Raw genomic sequence first — 21598 nt, forward strand, 5'->3', positions numbered from 1 at the left:
ATTAAAACAACATGCTAGTGATGCTCCACATGCTACTGCCAGCATTTAGGCTAACATTAGCATCTTGGCATATACACTAATTTTAACATGCAGAATGGCATAAGTCCATGTTATTCAACAAGTTTGTAACTCTCCACATGCTGTTGAGTTGAGTACATTTAGCATTGATGCTAATTTTTAGCATCAGAACGCTGGGTTCCAACCGACGGGCACACTTTGGCAGGCCCCGGTTAAATTTCTTCAGGAATTTTGTAGTTGTGTCTTAAAATGCAAGTAGAATCGATTAACTGATGCTTTCAAATGACACTGGTAATGATTCAGTGTTACTAATCTGAATAGTTATTTAAATCTACTGTTTGGGATTTTATCAAGTGTAACAATACACTGTAAAACATTTGAAGGTGGTTTAACTTGAAAATGAAAGCCCACCTGCTGCCTTGGAAATGCAGTTTAAGTCGACAAGAAAATTGTTTTAGTTTTAACTCAGAAATTAAAGTTCATGAAGTTGCTTTAACAACAAGAAGCAAGTGTATAAAAGTTGTTTCTTTTTAAGTTCTGATAGCTCATTAATCTTTAATTGAGTTTTAACTTAATGCTGCAATTTAAACCACAGAGTTATTTGGTTTAGGAGCTTGTTTCTACCAGCTTTTGCACATCTATGGTCTGAAATTGTTGTCCAAAGCTCAATATTAAATAGACTGGATGGGAGAGCATATATAAACACAGATTTTAAATCTAGATCTAAATTTAGATGTGGTTCTAGCTTCTCCTTTCTAAATAGAACGCTATGATTTATTTTTACTATTTAATGTTAAACCACCCAATTCCAATTATCCTACATACGCAGATCAGGAGCTGCTTTGTAAAGTTATATTCTCATGTATAACAATTTGCACATCTAAAATAAAAACATAATAGAGGAAGATGAGTAGAAACACTTCAATAATATTACAACACAAACCTATTTTATTATTATTAATCGCTAATAAATTTCCACTAGTTTGAGTCCATTATTTATCCTCATCTTCAAAGATTGAGAGATCCTTTATGTGGCCTACCACAATCTAGAGTGATTCAAACTTTAATTTCCTTTTCATCATTTATTTTTAAACACAGCCGTTTGCTTTGGGGATTAAATTTAATGCATTCTTGCATCAAAGAGCTTGTCGGCCTCTAACTGTGTGTCTGTGTCAGTTCCTGCAGAACATTTTTCATCGATTAGAGAAGGCCGCACCATTGCTAAATAATTATCCTCCCCATTGCTTAATAGCCAAAGCTAATTCTGCCACGCACCAGGTGGAAAAACAAACTTACAAGCAATTAGGTTTGGGGGAAAAATGTCTGGTGATTCATTCAAATATATGCAGAAACAGAAAAGTGGACCAATGACCCATCCTGAAAAACTTAAACTTTAACAGCTCATCTTTTAAGTTCATTTCCCATTTTTGAAGTTCTGCGATGAAGATAGTTGGCAATTTTCCTCCACCGGTTTCATTCGTTTTCTGAGTTGTGCATTAAATTAGTTGAGATTATTAAAAAATGTGATTACCAATGTTATAAAACAACCATCTGGGGCGGCTAACACACCGACTGCAATCAGTTCGTAATTCCAGCTGCGACTCATTGGCTGTAAAACTCCAGGCTTCATTATTTTTGAGGATAATCTTGAGAACTCTTGTTTATTTGAGTTTCCATTATTGAGCTGAAGTGGCAGTAAATGACGAATAGGAAATTTTAGCATCTCACAAGGAGCAGATGTAAAAAATGACAGTTATTAGTCAAATTCCCAAGGAGGGAGATAAACAAATAAATAAAACACAGGGAGAGAATTATTAGCATTTTTAACATTTTGATAGAAATTAAATATTTTCTGTAAGTAGCAGTTCATTTTCAAAAATCAAAATGTTCTTAAAGGGCCGGTTGTGCCTGAATGTGTTGACAAAACTCATTTAACTGTTGAATGTTAATAAGTAGCTGTTTGTTTCAGCATTTAATAAGTGTTTCTTAAAATAAAATAATATTGAACATCTTTTCACACTGATCAGTCCATCCAGGATTTAACGGGGGGGTTTGTGGGATTTTTTTAACAACCAAAATCACAGATTTTATCACAGATTTTAGAAATATTTGAATTTCTAAAATTCATCATCACTAATGTGGCTTTTTATTAATTGCCGTATAACTTGACATCAAGTAAAGCTGATGTTTAACTCAATGTTTTTGGCTAATTTTGAGAAAGATTTGCTGTAAAAATCAGAAAAAATGTGGGAATTTGTAGATTTTGTGTGAATTTTGCAGATTTGTTGTTCATGTAATTTGGAGTCTAGAGGGCCACATAAAAAGCTACGATGGGCCACATATGGCCCACGGGCCTCGAGTTTGACACGTGGTGTAAAGGATTTCTAATTTAATATTTAAGCGACATGGTTTTACTCAATGAGGCTGGAAAATATATTTGAAAAGGTTAATTATTTACACATCTACTTGTGCAAATCTGAACGTCTTACTAAATGTTTCATTCCTGTGATGATCTTCTCTCTTCCTGCCACTTTGCCCTTTTAACCTCTTCTAGGTTGAGGTTTACATGCCAAGTTCATTTCATTTCTACTGATCCTCCAGAAACTGCTTATTTCTGATATTTTGACTCGGTTGTGCTTTTAAGAAGCTTACCATATTTAAAAAAAAAAAAAAAAAGCCTTCAAACGCACTAGAAGTGCTGTTTTCCCAACTTGTCGTCTTTTGTCTCCTTCCTTTTTGTCCCTGCAGGGCTTCAGCAGATTCTGCAAGTCGCCCAGACTTTCCCATGTGAGTTCTGCATTCATTTAATACCCTTCCAGTTTTTCAAAGGGTTTTTATTCCTTTTTATGACGCGCTTTCTGAACGTGTTAGTACGTTGTTACAGAAACAGGAGCACTGCACTGCATGCATGGCCATGGAAAGGGCCTTTTATTGAGGATTAATTTTCATACGAAACAACTACAACGCTCTCAGTGAATCCAACATTTTAATAAGCCTCAAACTTGAATATTTAAAAAGTAAAGATGAGGTTTTGTCTTTCTTAAAAGAATATCTTCAGTCCCGACTCATCGAGTTTCTAGTGAAAATATCTTAACCATAACTAACACGTAACTTTTCAGCTACATATAAAGGCTTGTTTTAAGTTAATAATTCCTTAATATTCATGAAAAAGTTCTCGTTCTATTCTCAGATTATTTAACTTATAACACATTTTTCCCATGTTACAAGTTAATTTATCTGCCAATTGTACAAGTTATTTTTTTGTCAGTATTAAGGAATTATTTACTTAAAACAAGCCTCTATAAGTAGCTGAAAAGTTACTTTTAAATTAGTTTAGATATTTTAAGTGAAATCAGAAACTAGTCCAAAATTACTTTGTAAGATTTTGTGCTTTTGAAGTGCATAGAAATGATTATAAAATCTGTCTTCAGGTATTTCTTGGCCCACTTTTGATATTTTAAATAATTTATCTCAGGTGTATGAAATCCAAAACCCACACATGCAAACTGAGTAATTTAAATCTTTTTTGTTTTGTTTTGTTTTATTTTACCCAGAAACAATTATGCACACCTTGAAAAAAGACTGTTGATCTCCTAAAACTGCACAAAATACAAATACGCATCACCTGATGAAGTTAAATCCACTAAGTTTATGCAGCTTGGAGTTGGAAAGTGTTCATTGAAAGATGAGATTGCATCACCTTGTTGCCTATAATTATACACACAGTGTAATTAAAGGCAGAAGAAGCGATTTCCCCTGGTTTCCATGTGGATTTTTGAGGCAATCCCTCCTGTTTTTCATGTGGTGCTGCTGCTGGTTCTGTGGGACCGTCTGGGCGAGTTTTTCCCCTCCAGGTTGAAACTCGTTTAGCAGAGACGGGGCAGTCCAGTCCCGGGTGTTAGCTCACTAACTGGGTCAATAACTCTCTGAAATCTTCTGAGCTACTTTTCTTATCTTGTACCGTACCCTCACCCATCTCTTCCTGCTATTTTTAGAGCTGAGGTCACATTGCAGAATTAATGTTTAGCTGGAATCGACACAGGGTCTTTCTAAATCAATAATATTAAAAAAAATCAATATTTGCTCAGCATATTGATCTGCTGGGGTGATGGGATCTGTTTTTGCAACATGTATTGCATTTCCTGGTGTCATATTTTAAAGAGCAAACCAGGATTGTTTTAGTGCACCCTCTCTCAAAAAATCTTTTTAGAAATAAAGTAAAAAAAATTGGAATTGGTAAGTGGTACTAACATCAAAACTTCTTTATATTTGTCATAAAGGACTCTTGGTTTACAGCAGTAGTGGAAATTTTTTAAAATGAACACTTAGAAGTGGCGCAGTCAAAGTTTGGACTTAAACGTGATAGAGATGTTGTACCATGACCTTAAATCGGTCCTCCAAGCCCAAAACTGTCAAACGAGGCTGAATTCAGACAGAACTGCAGAGAAACGTGGGTCCCACAGCAAAGTAAAAGCTTAAAACCCACCTGTGTCGAGTTGCCTCTGATCAACATATTTGATGTGTATTTGCTTGATGATTTTAATGTTGACAAAATGTTATGTTTTTAACACTACTGTATCCGTTTATTGTGCTCCTATCCAGCAGTCCCCAAAGCTCCCTCCTATTGTTGAGACGAAGTCGGACGACCCCGATGACGCCTTCCACCTCTCTCCAGCCACGCGTTCCCGGCGCAACCTCCTGCTTCCCAATTTCACCAGCCCGGTTCGCCGCACCTCCCTGGGCAACCTGCTAGGGGACGAGCTGCATCAGTTCAACGCCCTGCGACGATGCCGTTCACCAAACCTCAGCCGAGGATTCCTGGGACAAAGCTTGTCCCCTCAGCCACCTTCAAAAAAAGAGCACAGCACTTCCTTATCCACCCCAACTCAGGCTTCAACTTCAGCTAGCGGCGAGCCGGGAGACGAGCAAAAACCTGCAAAGTTGCTCATCCCAACGGTGACGTGCTTTCCACCACCGGACCTCAGCCCCAGGTATCGGGACATATTTACCTTATAGGTATTTCTACCTGGGTAAAAATGGCAAGATGAAGCTGAATGACTTGAATAATGCAGTTTATTTTGATAGTATTATTATTTAACTACCTGTTGAAACTGATGAAGTTTGTACAATTCTTTGTCCACATCATTAGAGCTAATACGGATCTTTGGTATCTGAAACAATTAATGGCGATAAATCAGTTATTAAAATCATCAAATTGATTAGTCAGTAAATGGAGAATACAGACTCTAAAAAGACCATTTGCTAAAAAGAAAAATAACATATTCAAGCCAATCCTGTTCAAAAAAAAAAAAAAGCATTTAAGATACAAAACATGATAAATTTGTTCTTCCCAAAACTCCTGAGGTGGCAGAGACTTAGCTTTCCTAGACTCAAATTCACTGTAGGAATGCTACATTGCTGCATTTTAGGCATTAAAATGTTTGTTTTCTTATTTAAAAAAGCAATTGAATTACTTATTTGCATCTTAGTGTATTTCTGATATGGCATAAAAAAGGCTTAAATGGTTAAATGAAAATTCAAACCATTTTTCAGCCTGATGGATAGAATAATCAGTTACTAAAATCCTCAGTTGCAGCCTTGATGTATTTGTGTTTTTTTTTAATCTCTTCACTGCTGTCTGCATAACAAATTACCCACTGGGAACAAGAAGACAGGAGAGGTACAAGAGACATGAAGAGGAATAGGATGATGTTTTAATAAATTATTAGACGTATGATATAAGGTGTCAGTAATAAGAGTGGCCACATATCCAGTCAGGTTTATGCTAGGAGCTTATAGATGCTTATACAAAGAGTTGAATTCTCTGCAAAGTGCTAAAGTAGATTTTACAAAACATCAGAGTGACTGTCTGCATAAATAACAGTGTGGATTAGAGAAAATCCCAAATAAATTCAAATTGTGCACACAGGTATAATTTTAAGAAGTGTTGAAGTTCACTCCAACACAAAACACCAAAGAAGAACGATGCTCAGTCTGATGGCGAATATATGAGAACAAAAGTCCCACAACTCCTGTAAATGCATATTACAGCAGATGTCACTGTATTTCATTACTGGAGGGCCTTATCTTGCTGCTCCTACCGTCTGTATCTATAATGTATCACCCAGTAAGCTCCACATGTGGGTAAGGGCTGGTTCATACAGCTCAAATATCTCATCCCATCACATCGAAACCCACATGGGCGTCTGCCAGCTGCAGCTCTCATGGCACATTCTTGGATCATCTTGTGTCTCTGATGATAATTGAAAACGCTCTACTGTAACGTTAACCCACATTCTCCATCTCCCCATCCCTCCTATCAGGGTTGTAGATGGCATCGAAGACAACAGCCACACGTTCCATTTCACCGTGGAGCACAGCAAGCCCAGCTCCAGAACAGGTGGCATCACCCCAGGTAAGACACACCGCCGCCCCCCAGCCGTGGCGGTAAGCTGGAGGCCAGATGGCGTGGAGGTAAACCGGAGAGTTCAAACACTGGGTGCATGTGAGGCAGGCCTGCCTCCTTCTGGGGAAATCTGAGAGCGCAGCAGAAAGGAAAGACAGCCAGGTGTCCACAGAGTCAGAGAACATGTGAAAGGACAAGTGAGGTCAGAACGGGGTTCACACTGTGTGAGTTTCTGCTGATGATGGCGGTCTGTAGGCTTCAGGTCACACGAGGTCCGGTTCATTTACTTTACTGGAGTCAATTAGCAGTTTTCGCAGTGCATTTGTGGTACGAAACATATGGGGGAATTTTTCTGCTATAATTCAAGAGCACACATTTTCAGTCTGAAAGCAGGACTTCATGTCTTATCAAAACTTTTAGTACTTTTGCTAACATTTTCAGTTTGAAAGCAAGACTTCATGTCATTTGTTTTCAAAACTTTCAGTACTTTTGTTAACATTTTCAGTTTGGAAGCAAAACTTCATGTCTTGATCTCAAAACTTTTAGTACTTTTGCTAACATTTTCAGTTTGAAAGCAGGACTTGATGTCTTTCTTCTTGAAACTTACTCCTTGTACTCAAAACTTCTGCTCTCCTTCAAATATTCACTGTGCTCTCTCAAACCTTTCTCCTCATGCTCAAAACTTCTCTGCTTGGATCAAATCTCCGCTTGCAAACCTCTCTGCTCGCCCCTAAAATAAAAAAGTACCGTCGCCTGGCAACCTCTCAGCCGATACTTGTGCTACAATCGATAGAAGCCACACAGGTACACCCACTAGAAGAAAACAAACACACCCTCTATAACACTTTCATTCTATTGGCCGAGAGGTTGCCAGGCGACGGTAATTTTTGGTTTTGAGCAAGTGAGCAGAGAAGTCTGCAAGAGGAGATTTGATCCCCTTTAAAGTTCCAAATCTTATGTTTCTGAATAAATGCATTTTGGTTCAGATTGTAGCAGAAATTAAGTTATGTCACATATAATTGCTGCTGCGGAACATTAATAATTTAAAACAAGGAGAAAAGGAAGAGCAAATTCACAGTGACTAATGCTTTAGCATTGATCAGAGCCAACGTATGGAGAAATATTTTATTTTATTACGTGCTGGCTACAAAGTATTATCTGCTTTCATGGTTCATCTGGTGCACTGTGCTTCCTAATTACTCTCTCTGGGATGATGTCACAAAGCTTTTTGTATCCTCTAAATATGTCCAAAGAGTCATTTGTGTTTCACATACTTCTCACACAAGAGCTGCTCTGATGCCATTTCACCACATTTAATTTGGTTTAGTTAAAAATCGTCACATATTTATTTATATTTGTGTAAACTGCAACCAAAGCAAAAAGCATTGGATTCTCAAAGACCAGCTCTGTTCATAGATTATGAGGAGTGTCTCAATCTTTCTGGATCTGGAGTTTGCAGTGAAGAAACATTTTCCAATTCCTACAGCCATTTATTTGTGGGGAAAACTGCAACCCGAGGCAAAAAAGCTGCATATTGCTTGTAACTCTGGTGTCTATTTCTCAGTATTATCAGTGCAGTTTGTGTCATTGATCCAGAGAAAAAAGCAGGTGGTGTGCATAAAAAATGTGAATAAAACGTAGAAAAATGCATATTTTTGTAAATTTGCCCATATAGTTTCTTGCTACAGAACAATTCATGCAGATTCTAAACTATTTATTCTTTTTTCACTTTTCTGTGTTAACACAATCTGTTACCATGTCACACAATTCACAACGCAGAAGCCTTAAACTTCAAATGTTTTTCACAAATGGAAAAATTTTATAAAAAATGAAAATATGCACATTCTTAACCAGAACAGGGCATAAGTCAGCAATAATTTTATCTTTTCTGAATCTATAGATCCACAATGTTCTATTAAAACTCACATTAAGTCAAGATTTCTGTGATGTGATTGTATTTTTTTTCTTATGTGTTTTATCTTCTTCTCATAATTCTTCAGAATCCACACAAACAAATGCCACTCTGCTGCAGGAGACGGAGGAGGTGAAGGAGAGCATAGCTCAGCTAAATCTTAAGGTAAAGTGACTTAAAACAGGATTAAGGGTAAATATGATTCATGCCCTTGAAATTCTACCTTTGCAAATATATATTGTGATATAACCAATTTTTACACAAGCACAAATTGGGATTTTGTTTACTTATTGGCACCCCTGGTAGCAATGTGTGAATAGCCTTGAAGCAAATTAATCTTATATGAAAACAAGATTTATTTTTGTTCTTTAATTTTATTTTTATTATTTCAACCTTTATTTTGAGGACATTTTTCAGTGGGGAATAAATATTACAACGTAGAGGAGCAAGTAACGTATATTTTCTGTGTCTTCCCTTTTTCTCTGACTTTCTTCTTGTCAAGTTACACAAAAATAAAGGTCACTATTTCCACAATTATTTTTTATTGTTTATTTTAGTGATGAAAGAACAGAAAATTTCTTTTTTTTCCTTTTTAGTTTCATTTCCAAACTACTGTTGGTAACTTGCTTGTTTTTTTTTTGTATTTCCCATTTTAAGGAGTGACTAAAAGAAAAGAACCTTATATCTTAAGTGATGATTTATATATATATATATATATATATATATATATATATATATATATATATATATATATTAAATATAAGGAGTCTTATTGTTTAATTTTTTATTTTGTTTTGCTACATACCTCGCAGGTGACTGTATTTACGAGGATGTTGGTTGTTTTTTTGTTTGTTTCTTTTTCTTCCTTGTTGGAATTGTGATTTTTTTATGTGAAACGCCTAATAAATATATTAAACACTAAATATATATAAGGAGCACCAGCAAGTTAGTCTGTGATGTTATGCTCCTGCTATATTTTAAAAACAAACATATTTTCCAGGGGTGCCAGAAATAGTACTTTGTATTTTGTTGCATCATTTCTGACTGATGCTTTGCACCTAATCTGACTGTAAGTGGAGTTACATTTGGTGCAGCGTAAGCATCCAGATGGACCCAGTAAGGTGCTGTCAGAAGTTAATATTAATTAATCAGCAGGGCACTTCTGCAATGCAGAAGAACATCAGGAGTGCTGACTCAGAAAAACTCAGGACAGTGTGCAGCTCTAAGGTGGATCTTCTGACCCAACCCTCCCTCCAGACATATTTTCTTCTTCTCTCATTAGGACACCTTTGTGGTTATATTCACACATAAGGCACCAAATAAACCTCAATCACACAAGCTGATTAATTCCCCTCCTTTGGGAAGACTTAAAGGATTTAAACTGTTCAGGATTTTTTATCGTTACTGGAATATGATGGTGGGCTCCTTCCTTACAATCTGAGTTCAATTCAATTACCAAACCTAAAAACATTTTGTTTCGATCCATTTTTACTTCCATGTTTGTTAAGAGCACTTTTCAATGTAGGCGAAACCTGGAGAGTTTTCTTTCTTCGTTCTCTTTTCCAACCACTCATTCATTTTTAGCCTGCAGAAAAAGCACTAAGCCAATGAATAAAAGTAAACTGATTTAGGATTTGGTATTCTTACCCCCACAGACTCACAGATTTGCACTTCGTACAACAGTGATTCTTGAGAATAGGGACAAAATGGGTTTTAATTTTCCCCAAAAAATGTATTATTATTTCTCAACCTTATGTACGCAAATATGACAAATAATGTTTTGGAAATGTAAAGATGCTAAGGTGCAGGCTCCCAGTTGCAACATTTTCTTTTTAAATTACATTTTTAATCGACCTGACCCAGAACGTTGTCATCACCATCTGACAAAAATAAATATAAAATAATTTTTAAAATACCTTATTAGTGATATTTTACTAATTTTTACAGACAAATGCTTCTCAAGAAACAAAAAAAATATTATTTAAGAACTGAAGGTGGTGACAAACTAGTGAGTAAAAAAATACCTGATACATGTGAAGTAATGCAATTTATGTAAAATACATTAAAATGAATTAATTGCACATTTAAGTGAGATTTGACAATAATTTCACTGAAAAAGTCACAAAAACTCTGACGGAGTTGACAAATAGCCAAACTACCTAAATTTATATGACGTTATTCTGAAGGGGCCATATTGTAGCTCATCAGGTCCATGAAATCTTTACAGTTTACCAGAATTAAGCTTTTATTTCACAAAATTTCATCAAAGTTTTGTAAATTGTCAGTTATGGTGTTGACACATCATGGTTGTGACAAACAATTTAGGAATAAAACAGAAGAAAAAACTAAAGAATAACTTAAGCTAACCGGAGCTAACTAGCCCTCCTAGCAAAGGAAGAGAAAGGAAGTGGTCATGGGGTCCTCAGAAGTTCTGGTGCCCCCCAATAATGCCTGTTTTTTTACATTCTTTTCATTTCTGACGGTGTTGACAAAAACTAGGGACAAATTTCAGTGGAGTTGGAAAATATATAAAAATAATTTTTAATTCAATTTATTGATACCTCTATAATTATTTGTCTGACTACTTATACTGCAGTGTCATAATATATAATTTTAGTATTTCTTTAATTATTTTAAACTATTATAATGTGTTGAGTTCTGCTCCTGGACAAGGGCTTTTACAGGCATCATCCACCAACTACAATGTTTAAAATAAAAAAATATTCAGCAAAAAAAAGAAAAATATACATTGTTGTGCTCACATGACCCAGGTTAGTTTAGTCAGACATTTGAAAAAAATATATATTTTGTGTATATTTTATTCAAATTTTGTGCTTTATCCATAGGACCTGTTTTGTCCCTATTCTCAAGAATCACTAACAAGATGTTTTGAACAAGATTTGTTTTCTCCACAGTTTTAATAGTAAAGAGGGTTATGTAATAATAATAAAAAATAATCAAACTATTTTTAATTTTTTTTACTTAAAGAAAAATCTCAAGGTGCGCACAGCCATGCAGCTGCAGGCGCTACTGACTTCTGTGATGTATTTGAGATTGGAGTTGGTTTAATGACTGCAGAAATCCACTTTACCTTGGTCCCCTATTGGAGTAGCTGCTAGCTTTAGCTTCCAACTGGATTTAACTGAATTCAAACCTTAGTTCAACAATTCGGAACTATTCTTTTAAGTTTACTTTGCTTGACATTATTGTAAAAAGCTTTTTAGTAGTAATAACATACCTATGTGCTCTACACAGGTGGGCGTATTAAACCAAGAAGTATCAGAACTCACCAAGAGCCTTCACAACATGATGCATCTCCTCCAGGCTCATGTATCTGTAAACCACCACCACAAAACCCCCTGCCTTTCAACTCCTCACTCTGTTCATTCGGTGTCCAGCTCTCCCATAGCCCCCAGCACCTCCACAGCTTACTGCCTTTATACCAGTCCGCAGAGTCTCAAAGCCCGGGGCCACCAAAGTGGACCAGTCGCTTCCCAGTGGAGCTACAGCGAAACTGTTCAGTCCCATAGCAACCAGTCTACCACACCAGTCTCTAATGCCTGTCTACGACTTTCACTAAACTCTTCATCTAAGTTAGGTTTATGCCATAGCACTGAGAGCATGACTTTACCTGTATGGACCAGCCCATCTCTGTTTCATGTCGGTGGAAGTCCTGACTTGGCGCGTCATTCAAGTCGGGATGAGTCCCGACCTCTCGGTGCTGGTCCAACCTCCATCAGCCAGTCCCATCCCACGCTGTGTCTGCAGCCTTCCAGTGACAGCGATGAATTCGCCTGCCTTCTGTCCAGCGCTCCAGCAGGTACATCCACACACAGCCTGCTGGACCCAATGCCTCAAACCTCCAGTGATGCTCTGGGTCACAATTCGACCTTCCAGATCCACGACTCGCACTCCTCCCTCCCTGCTGCCTCCTCTTCACCGCCTGCGTTACCCGGCCAGCCGTTCGACTCCTCTCTGGATTCGGGATCGCCACAGATGGATGTTTTAGCGCCCTGTCTCACACTGGGCGACCCCTCTGCTTCAGAGCACACCAGTTTGGAGTGTCTGCTGGGCAACAGGGACTCTGTGGAAAGTAGGGACAGTGAGAGCATGTCATCGCGAAGGTCCAGCATCGGCGGTCAAACTCAGAGCACCGAGCAGTCATGGTGCCTGGACCTCACAGACTGAAAACATCCACTTTTGAGTTAGACTTGGCAACAGTAGCTGCATTTCCACTAACCATAAAATTGCGCAAATTGGAATTGTGTAAATAATTTCATATGCCAATTTCGAAATTTCTGTTTCCCGCATACATTTTTTCCCAATAGTTTCCTGAGATAGCAAGTTAATTTCCTGTTTTCTTCAGATAACTAGTTAATTTCTCAATGGTTTTCTGGAGATAATGAGTTAATCCTGTTTATTAGTCTGTGTGTTAAACCTCATTCCATCCTTCAATGCATGCCGTTACGCACAATCGCATGTGGCATCCATCTAAAGGCTGTAATGAGATTTAAAACTCCTGATCTCAAAAGTCATCAGGAAATGAATTCTTTATCTCTAGAAAACCATCAGGGAAAAGGGTATTTGGAAAACAGGAAGTTATCTTAGAAAAATGGAAAATTACCTCGTTATCTTGAGAAAATCATTTGGGAAAAATATTTATGAAAACGTCCTCTCTCGGCTTCCATAGATTTGTGAGCCGTATCAAAGTTGGTGTTTTTTGCAAAACAGAAATGGAAAAACTTTTTCCCATCCAACCAGTTTGTATACAGCAGCAGCACACTTATTTGTGGGAACTGACCTCCTTGGACAACATGCAGCTGGCTCCACCAGAGCTCTCAGCGTCGGACAATTCATCAAAACTTGAGTTTGTTGAATCCGTAGCTGTAATGTAAACTCACCGACTCAAATTTCCCCCAAACACTACATATGTAGCTGCCCCTATAATATAAGGAGCGTGTCCCTCAACGAGTAAATAAGGCTGCGATCACTCTGCAGCCTGAAGTGACTTTTTTTTTTTTTTTTGCCGTAATGCGACATGTATCCGATTTTTTCATGACAGTCTGAACAATACAGGTCGGGTTTTTTCCGAATGCGATACAGACCACTTGATGCGATACTATCCAATCTTTTTAAATGAGACCCGAGTCTCAACGGCCAGGTCCTGAACGTCACTGATACTCGACAAACGTCACTATTCTGCGTCCTGATACGCGCAAGCAGGAAGAAAAACAACAACCATGGCGGACTATAATGAGGGTTAAGTTGCTAAAGTACTGATTCCGGTCGGACAACTTCAAACTCATAAGCTATGCTCCACCGTTAGCATCCATGTGTACTTCCGCAAACACCGAGCACGCTCTGTGTGACGTCATTGCGCCCTCTACTGCGCATGCGGGACACGTTCAGGTCGTTTGCAGTTCACACAGGAGAATGCATACAATTCATATATTTGGAAGCGTGAACGACCACGGCAAAAAGAAAATCCGTTTTGATAAAAAAAAAAAAAAATCATAATTGAGTCACTTCATGCTGTATTGTGAACGTAGCTTTCGACGCTGATGTCTGGTAATGGGCACTACTGCAGTGGCTGAAATATGAATACAATTCATAAATGTTTCGATCCATCATCGGCATTCATTTTAATGATTGAGCACATAAACAAGCTTATATATGTGTGATCTTAATTCAATTTCTTATTTTATGTTAACACCTCAGTTGCAAAATTGTGTTTTTCCGACAGCAGATTATCGGAAAACGTTTGTAATGGAAACGCATCTATTGTCACTTTATCAACATGCATCTTCATACAGTATTTAAACCATCTCTAGCAGATTGTTAATCTGTACTTTTTGTTAGCATCCTAACTCTTGGGCTCCTGCATTTGTCACTTTCTATGCAACAGCATGTTTTTGTGCATTATATCGGCTTTACAGAAGTGTGTCTTCAGCTCTGCCACAGGAGCCGCAGTATATGTTGTATATTTTTCCAGCGTCCTCAGTCATTTTGCCATCTATGAAACCTGTTACCTCTCTTGCATGGTAAAAGTTGTTTATTCTTTTTCCTAAGGAAAAGTGTGTAAGCATTCTACATTTCTACATCTATTATTGATTGTGTAAACAAATACTGTATTTATACAGGAAGTTAGTCTGAGCTACTGGATATTTTCATATAGAGAGGAACTACAATGGCATGCCTCACTTTGCATGTATGAATATGTGCACTGCATAGATTGTCTGATTTTTTTTTTTATTATTATTATTTTATTGAATGTCTTTCCAAAATTCAGCATTTTCTTTTCAGACTGCTGTATATCCACTGAACTTTTACTTTCTATGCCCTGCAAATGATCTGGACATTTAAATACATTTCCACACTGTCAAATTAAGTATATTTAAAATTTAAATTTCACCATATTTTCTGTAGTAAGCATTCGAAACACACGTCTGCTGAAGAATATAAAACACATGTCCATATTAAAGTGGAACATTTAAATCGTGTTCATCCACACAAATTCCTCAGAGGGAAGCACAAATTTTCCTGATTAATTAAGAGTATTTTATTCTTTCTGAAAGTTTCTCCTTGGTTGTGAAAATAAAAAACTGAGACCGCATCCTGAGTATCTTTACTGCATTGTGTTGGCTGCATAATAATGTTCATTATCCTGCTGATTGAGCCAATCAGTAGACCCACAACACCACAGATTCTACCACATTATGCTTAAAATTTTGGGGGACTAATTTAGTCTTTGGTTTATGTTTGACTCAAATAAAATGGTTTTAGAAAGAAAGAAAAAATATAAAATAATAGTAATAATATTTTCCCAAATCTGGCCAAAGCAAACTAATCCTGTTAGTGTATAAGTAAAGTTTAACAAACCCCACATGGTTATGTTTGGGAGACTTGTCAGACGGTTTTTAGAAGAATACGTTGTTGTTTTTATTAATGCTGCAGTTACATTTATTTTGAAGAGATTTCTAGTCGTACCAACACCTGTGGAAACTTAGTTTTTATATTTTACTTGTTTATTTTTTAGTGAATAACATACATAAATTGAAAGTTGAAAATGATTCCTGTGCTCTATAAGATTAACTCGTTTTTTTCAGCCACTGTTGAAAATCATCATTTTACTGTGCATGTATCACAAGTTTAAAAGAAAGGAAAACGAAAAGACTTGAGCAAATGTGTATATTTTTACTAAATTTTCACAAACTCTAAAAAGAAGTGGAAATATTCTTGAGAGAGACTAATTACACTGGGTTACAAAAATATTTTTTGGAAGTTGTTTATATTTGTCAACTGAATTAGGACTATTTTATACCGCTTAGTCCAAAAATGACATTCATTTTTCTCAATCAGGTGAGGTTATTCTAATTTGATCTAGACTAAATTGATGACATTTTTGTGACATTATCAGTCAATTTCTGTTAATATCTCATCCAAAAAAAGGTTTTAGGAGAAAGAAAATGTTTTCTAACAGAGTGCATTAATTAAATGATATAATAAACACTGATAAGGGTAAGTACATGTGAATTGAACGTTACGTCTTCATTGTGCTATGTTCTCCGTCTCTTTTCTGTCCTGATGGACTCTCTTCTGCTCACTGATCCCAGATTCTCAGGAAAATGATCCACATGTGAGAACAAGTCATGCATTTCGATCCTCATGTTGCTCCATAATTCAGAAAGTTGACTTTTTGAGCAAAACCAATGTGATGTTTGGATTCAGCACATCAAAATTACCCTAAAACAGTTGAAAAACCCCAGACAACCTTTTGGTTGTTGACAAGTGTTTCCTATTTTACTGATTTAGGAACCTTTGTCTGATATGACAGGCAGTAAATTTTGCATAATTTGTCATTTAATTCTCCTCAGTTTATTTTTGAAATCTGCAGACATCTGTACTTCCATAACTGTCACATTAATAAAGTTTTGCAGAGATTGTCTTATTAATCAAAAGAATATACTAACAGAGCCACTTTTTTATTTCTTCTTATCTAAACAAATGAATAACAGAAATTGTAAAGTGTTAAATCAGATGACTTTGTAAAGAATATTCAGGAGGGAAAAGAGAAGTCTTTTTTGGGAGGGGCAAAAAAACAGGACAGGAAAACTGCTTAAGATTTAAACAGAGATCAGATTAGTATACTGTATTAGATACATTAAGATGCTATGTAAACTCAGCTCATGAAAGGCAGATGCAGTGCAATGATGGTACGATGGGGTATTATGTCTCGCCGCCTGCGTCGTGACTCGGTGTCATCTCACGAAGATGGAAAAGAACGAAACCAAGGCCCAGCAATCAGTGAGAGTACAGTGAGAATCTGAGAAAGAACCGAACAGAGCCATGGTGACACGGCAATCTGAGGAAAACTCAGGGAATCTGAGGACAACAAGAGATTAATACACTTAACAGAAAACAGAGAAACAGATCCGGGCCAGAAATTAAGCAGAACTCACCAGAAATGAGGCAGATTCAAACGAAAGCAGCAGCAAAGCCCAATGAGGGAAACAGAAAGTGATTAAAGGAGTGATTTAACTTGTTTCTGGGAGGATTAAACCTTTAATGCACCCATGTGACAAAAACAGCCTAAGCTTGAGAGGAGTAATAAAATAAAATGACTTGAGACTCTTTGGCAAATCCAGTCATTAAAAAATAAATAAATAAATAAAAAATCTATATATTTTATACCTTAAACATTTTTTGTTGGAGTAAACAAAAGTGAAGCTGTTTTTTAATTATTTCTCTTCTCTGGCCTTGAAGTTAAGCTTGCTTTCCAGAAAAGAAAAAAAAAGCCTTTTGACTTTGTAAATTAATTTGTGAAATAGCTGCATTGTAATTCTTTAATCTTTTTTTCTTTCAATCTTTAATCTTTCAAATGTTTTACATCTGTGAAAGATGTAAACAATTTGCTGGGATTTTGACAGTTTTTAAGTTGCATTTTCGTAAACATCCAGACTGACACGACGCGTGTTTGTGCTAATAAAAACAAACTAAAATAGATAATCTGGAGACTTCTTCATTGTATTAAACATAAAAAGATCATATTAAATAAATTATACCTGTTTATTTTACACTGTATAGTCAAATAAGTTGGGAAAGTTCTTTTTTTACTGTATTACATTTAGTACTTAAATTACTCTATCAAGCCATTTATTTATTTCTATTTTTATTGCCAATTATGTCAGAATCCGTCCTTCTGTGGTCTTTTTTGAGAGAAACCCACTTGTTGTTTTTTCTTGTGAAATTGCGCCATCGTGTGTTGAAATGCACACAATTAAATTTTTGTATTTATTTCACTGTTCTTAAAAGGTGCAGATGCTTTGGTGTATTCAGCATATTTATCTACTAAAAAGAGACAGAAACGGAAAATCATATACATAAAAACAGGATTAATTTATTATTACAAATATTATTATTCTGACATATTTTCAGTGTGTTGGTAATATGCACAAATATATCCCAGATGTTCACTTTAAACTAGAACATGATTCAAATTTTTCAGTTGTCAAATGTGCGATTCGTGCCTTGTCACACACTGAGGTCCTTAACCCCTAGAACCCGACGGACCCACCGGTGGGTCCAGCTGCCGGGACCTCGGCTCGCTCTGTAAACAAAGGCTCCACGTGCCTTTAAATTTTTTTTTATTTTTTATTATCCGCTAAAAGAGGCTTTGATCTTTCAAAAACTATTCCGCATAAAGGTTTTGCCCAAAATGTTAAGTTTACATTTATTTATACCCCCTGAGGGTATAAGAGGAGTCTGAATGTGTGTATTGTATTAGTTCTAGTTTTATTTCATTATTGTTTGCAGTTTTTTATTGTTCATTGTGGATCCATGGTTCACTTCAGAAACAAAAACGTTTCTTTGTTTAGTTCTTAAAAGTACAATTTAAAAATAAGTTTTCATTTTGTGAATTAGTTGTTAATAAAATAGGTTTGCAGAATTTTCTGACATTATCTTGGCATGCCTCATTTTGAAATCCCATAAAGAGATCCTGTTAATAAAAAATGTTTTTGAAGATTATGTTCTTATGTAATTTACCTCCACAGATGTTAGCTAGAGCATCATGTACAAATTTAAAAACGGAAATTGTCGTGGTGCAATATGAAATGATGACCTGTACTTTCATTATAGTTTTAATGGAGAAATTAAGATATTTTTATGTTGAGTTTGACACAGTTATTTACCTTTCCCAGGTAGTTGGGACTGTGAAAATCAGGAAAAAACACAGTTACACGGCTGAATCAAAAACAAGAACAGTCTACTAATAATTAACTTATCAGTGTCAATATCTGACTCTTAAAGGCACAATTTATAAATTTTAAAAATTATTTTCTAAATTTAACAAGGAGTCAGTGAAGGGAAGCATGGATAAACGTGATAATTTTTTTAAATTCTTATTTTGCAGCATTTTTGAAAAGTTTAGGATATTTTCTTTTAGTTAGATGTTCTTTACTTTTGCACTGACAGCCAAATTTATTCAGAATTTGTGAGTTAAACATCTGTCATTTATGCATTTAAAAAAATGAAAAATAATTAAAGATTATATTCTGGTGACAGAAAGAGATGCCTGGAAACATATGAAAAATCTGCTGAAAAACATGTTGGCTCAAGATGACCCCTGTACATCATGTGTGGTTTCATTCATTCTGAGTCAGATGTGTTTTTGTGCAACAAATTTCCTCACACAGAAAAAAGAAAATCATTACTGCTAACTTGATTACACAGAGACGTGCTTGCACTGACAAAATAATCAATAACGGGACATTTTGTTTGTGAAACAGTTGTGTAAATGTGTGTTTTTCTGAAACCCCGGCCCAGCATTGCAACACTCTAGAAAAAACACTTTAAAAAATTATGGCTTGTGCAATGAAGGTACAATAAAAGGACTCCTCTGATCTGACTGGTGTACAGTTAACATTTTGCATTCCAGCGGGACATTTTACCAGGTTAGCTGCATGCGTTTTCTATCTCTGGATTATGTTTTACAATCAATAATTGGAGCAGTAATAGAGAAAATAATCTTCTTGCATTATTTCTTTGTTTTCCAGAAACTTGCACAGACAAGACAGAGACTGTGAAACATGAAGGCTGTTATTTTTGCTGTTTTTATGCTGCTGCTGCTCATCAGCCAAAGTAAGTAACTGTGATTCTCTATAACTATTTATTAGGCTGCGTTCACACTGCAGTCTCAAGTGACCCAATTCAGATTTTTTTACCTTTATGCAACCCGTATCTGACCTTTTTATGACAGTCTGAACAACACAAGACAGATTTTTTTCAAATGCGACCCAGGGCCACTTGGATATCGGATTCGTATCGGATACACTAAAGGACGAATGCGACGTTCAGGTCGCATTCATCCACCTGAACGTCACTGATACTCGACAAACGTCACTACTCTGCGTCCTGATACGCCCAAGAAAAACAACAATCATGGCGGAAAATAATAAGGATTGAGTTGTTAATATGCTGGCTCAGATCCAAGCTATGCTCCACCTTTAGCATACACGTTTACTTCCGCAAACACGAACAAGACTTACTTCTTTTTAACGGCGGTTGGCAAAACACTAAGCACGCGCTCAATGTGTGACGTAATTGCGCCCTCTACTGCACATGTGGGATACTTTCATGTCGTTTTCGGTTCATACTGGAGATCACATAATACAGGTCGCTTATATCTGGAAGTGTGAACGACTACGGCAAAAAAAAAAAAAATAATAATAATAATAATAATAATAATAATCCGTCACTTCAGGCTGCAGTGTGATAGCCTTTGATACACATATTTGTTTTTTGTTTTGTTTTTTTTCTGTATTTTTGTTCATTTTTATGAAGGTTTAAGTGTAAAAAAGGATTTTTCTTCTAGATGAAGCCTTGAGATGTCACTGTGGCGGTAAAAGACGATGTCCAAGTTCTATAGAGACCTGCATCACCTCTGACAGTGTCTGCATCAGTGCCAACTTTTACGGCGTACCACGTAAGTTTTATACGAGACCATCTACAAAAACTGTCAGGAAAAGAAAGCTTCCAATACTCTTTATCTTTTGCATTTGCTTTCACAGAACCCTTTTACTTCAGGGGTTGCTACAGAGAAAGCGACTGCAGGAAGGTGAACTATCCCGGCCTGTCATCTGCCAGCTGCTGCAGCACCAACCTCTGCAACTGATTCAAACTGAGAACAAGCAAATAAATTCATTTAAACTGAAAATACACTTTGATTTATTGTGTGTTGTGCAATATCACAATAAAACTCAATTCTACGATCACCTTGTGGTGAATTATTGTAACTGAATCAAAAAATAAATACATAAAAAACATTTAGAACATAAAATATTGGTTTGGATTCTAAATCATCAAAGATATAACAATATAACAAACAAGTGTTATTAAATCTGTAAAACATATGAAAAAGGTGAAATAAACAGAAGTAATTGAAGTGTCTGACTACATCTTAAAGTTTGAATGGCATTTCAAAGTGTGAATATTTGGAAGTATAAGCTGTCAGGGTGCAGAGTTTTTGTGAAATTATGGGATGTTCCATTCATTTCAATGGGACCAAAAATGATCGCAAAAAGTTGAATATTACATAAAGCGTAGAAGATATCTACCAAAAGACATAGCTGTAATGTCTGCAATTAGAAGAAGGTAATTTACAAAAACCGAGAGACAAAAAACAAACATGACATTTGTATTTCTTGCTGTTTTGGTATGATATGTCAACCAATCTACAAAATATATTTATATGATATTCAGCTCTGAAAACAATGAAGAAGCCACTCTGATTTTTTACGTTTTATAGGCTGAGTAAAATGAACATTGTTATTTTATTCTACGAACTACAGAAAACATGTCTCTTAAATTCCAATCAAAAATGTAGAATTTATTTGCTCAAAATAACAAAAAGATGCAGTTCATTCAGACCTCAAATAATGCAAAGAAAACAAGTTCATATTCATTTAGAAACAACAGGAACTCAGGAAGAGTTCATAAATCAATATTTGGTGGAATAATCATGAGGTTTTCAATGGGGTTCAGTGCAGTGGGCTCTTATTTTTTATATATTTTACGGAGCCCCTAAGAGTAACTTATTCGCATTTCTAAATCAAGATGAGCCCTTAAAGTATTAATGTGGTTAACTTAAGGTCAAATGTTAAAATACAATTCTTGAGATGTTGATTAGCTACAATTAGGCCTATATAAAATGCATTTTATTTTTTAAAATTCTATTTATTTTTGCGTATTTTTTTCCCCCTCCG

The 21598-nt window shown here is 36.1% G+C and overlaps 1 protein-coding gene across 2 annotated transcripts in view; it reads left to right on the plus strand.

Moving 5' to 3' along the window:
* Positions 1–12524, plus strand: part of kcnh4b (potassium voltage-gated channel, subfamily H (eag-related), member 4b) — a 46252-nt gene extending 33728 nt beyond the window's left edge. The window contains exons 12-17 of one of the 2 annotated variants that reach the window (XM_088016563.1): positions 2767–2805; positions 4624–5009; positions 6342–6433; positions 8425–8501; positions 11592–11790; positions 11824–12524. In XM_088016563.1, coding sequence (XP_087872689.1) covers positions 2767–2805; positions 4624–5009; positions 6342–6433; positions 8425–8501; positions 11592–11790; positions 11824–12524 — 1494 coding nt within the window. Of the gene's footprint in view, positions 1–2766; positions 2806–4620; positions 5010–6341; positions 6434–8424; positions 8502–11591 lie in introns of both variants that reach the window. The other variant, XM_088016562.1, reaches the window with a different exon arrangement.
* The last annotated feature ends 9074 nt before the right edge of the window (positions 12525–21598 follow it).

This window comes from Poecilia mexicana, unplaced genomic scaffold (assembly GCF_051168715.1).
Source record: "Poecilia mexicana isolate PSO_F unplaced genomic scaffold, ASM5116871v1 scaffold_19, whole genome shotgun sequence".
In the NCBI taxonomy this organism is placed as follows: Eukaryota; Metazoa; Chordata; class Actinopteri; order Cyprinodontiformes; family Poeciliidae; genus Poecilia; species Poecilia mexicana.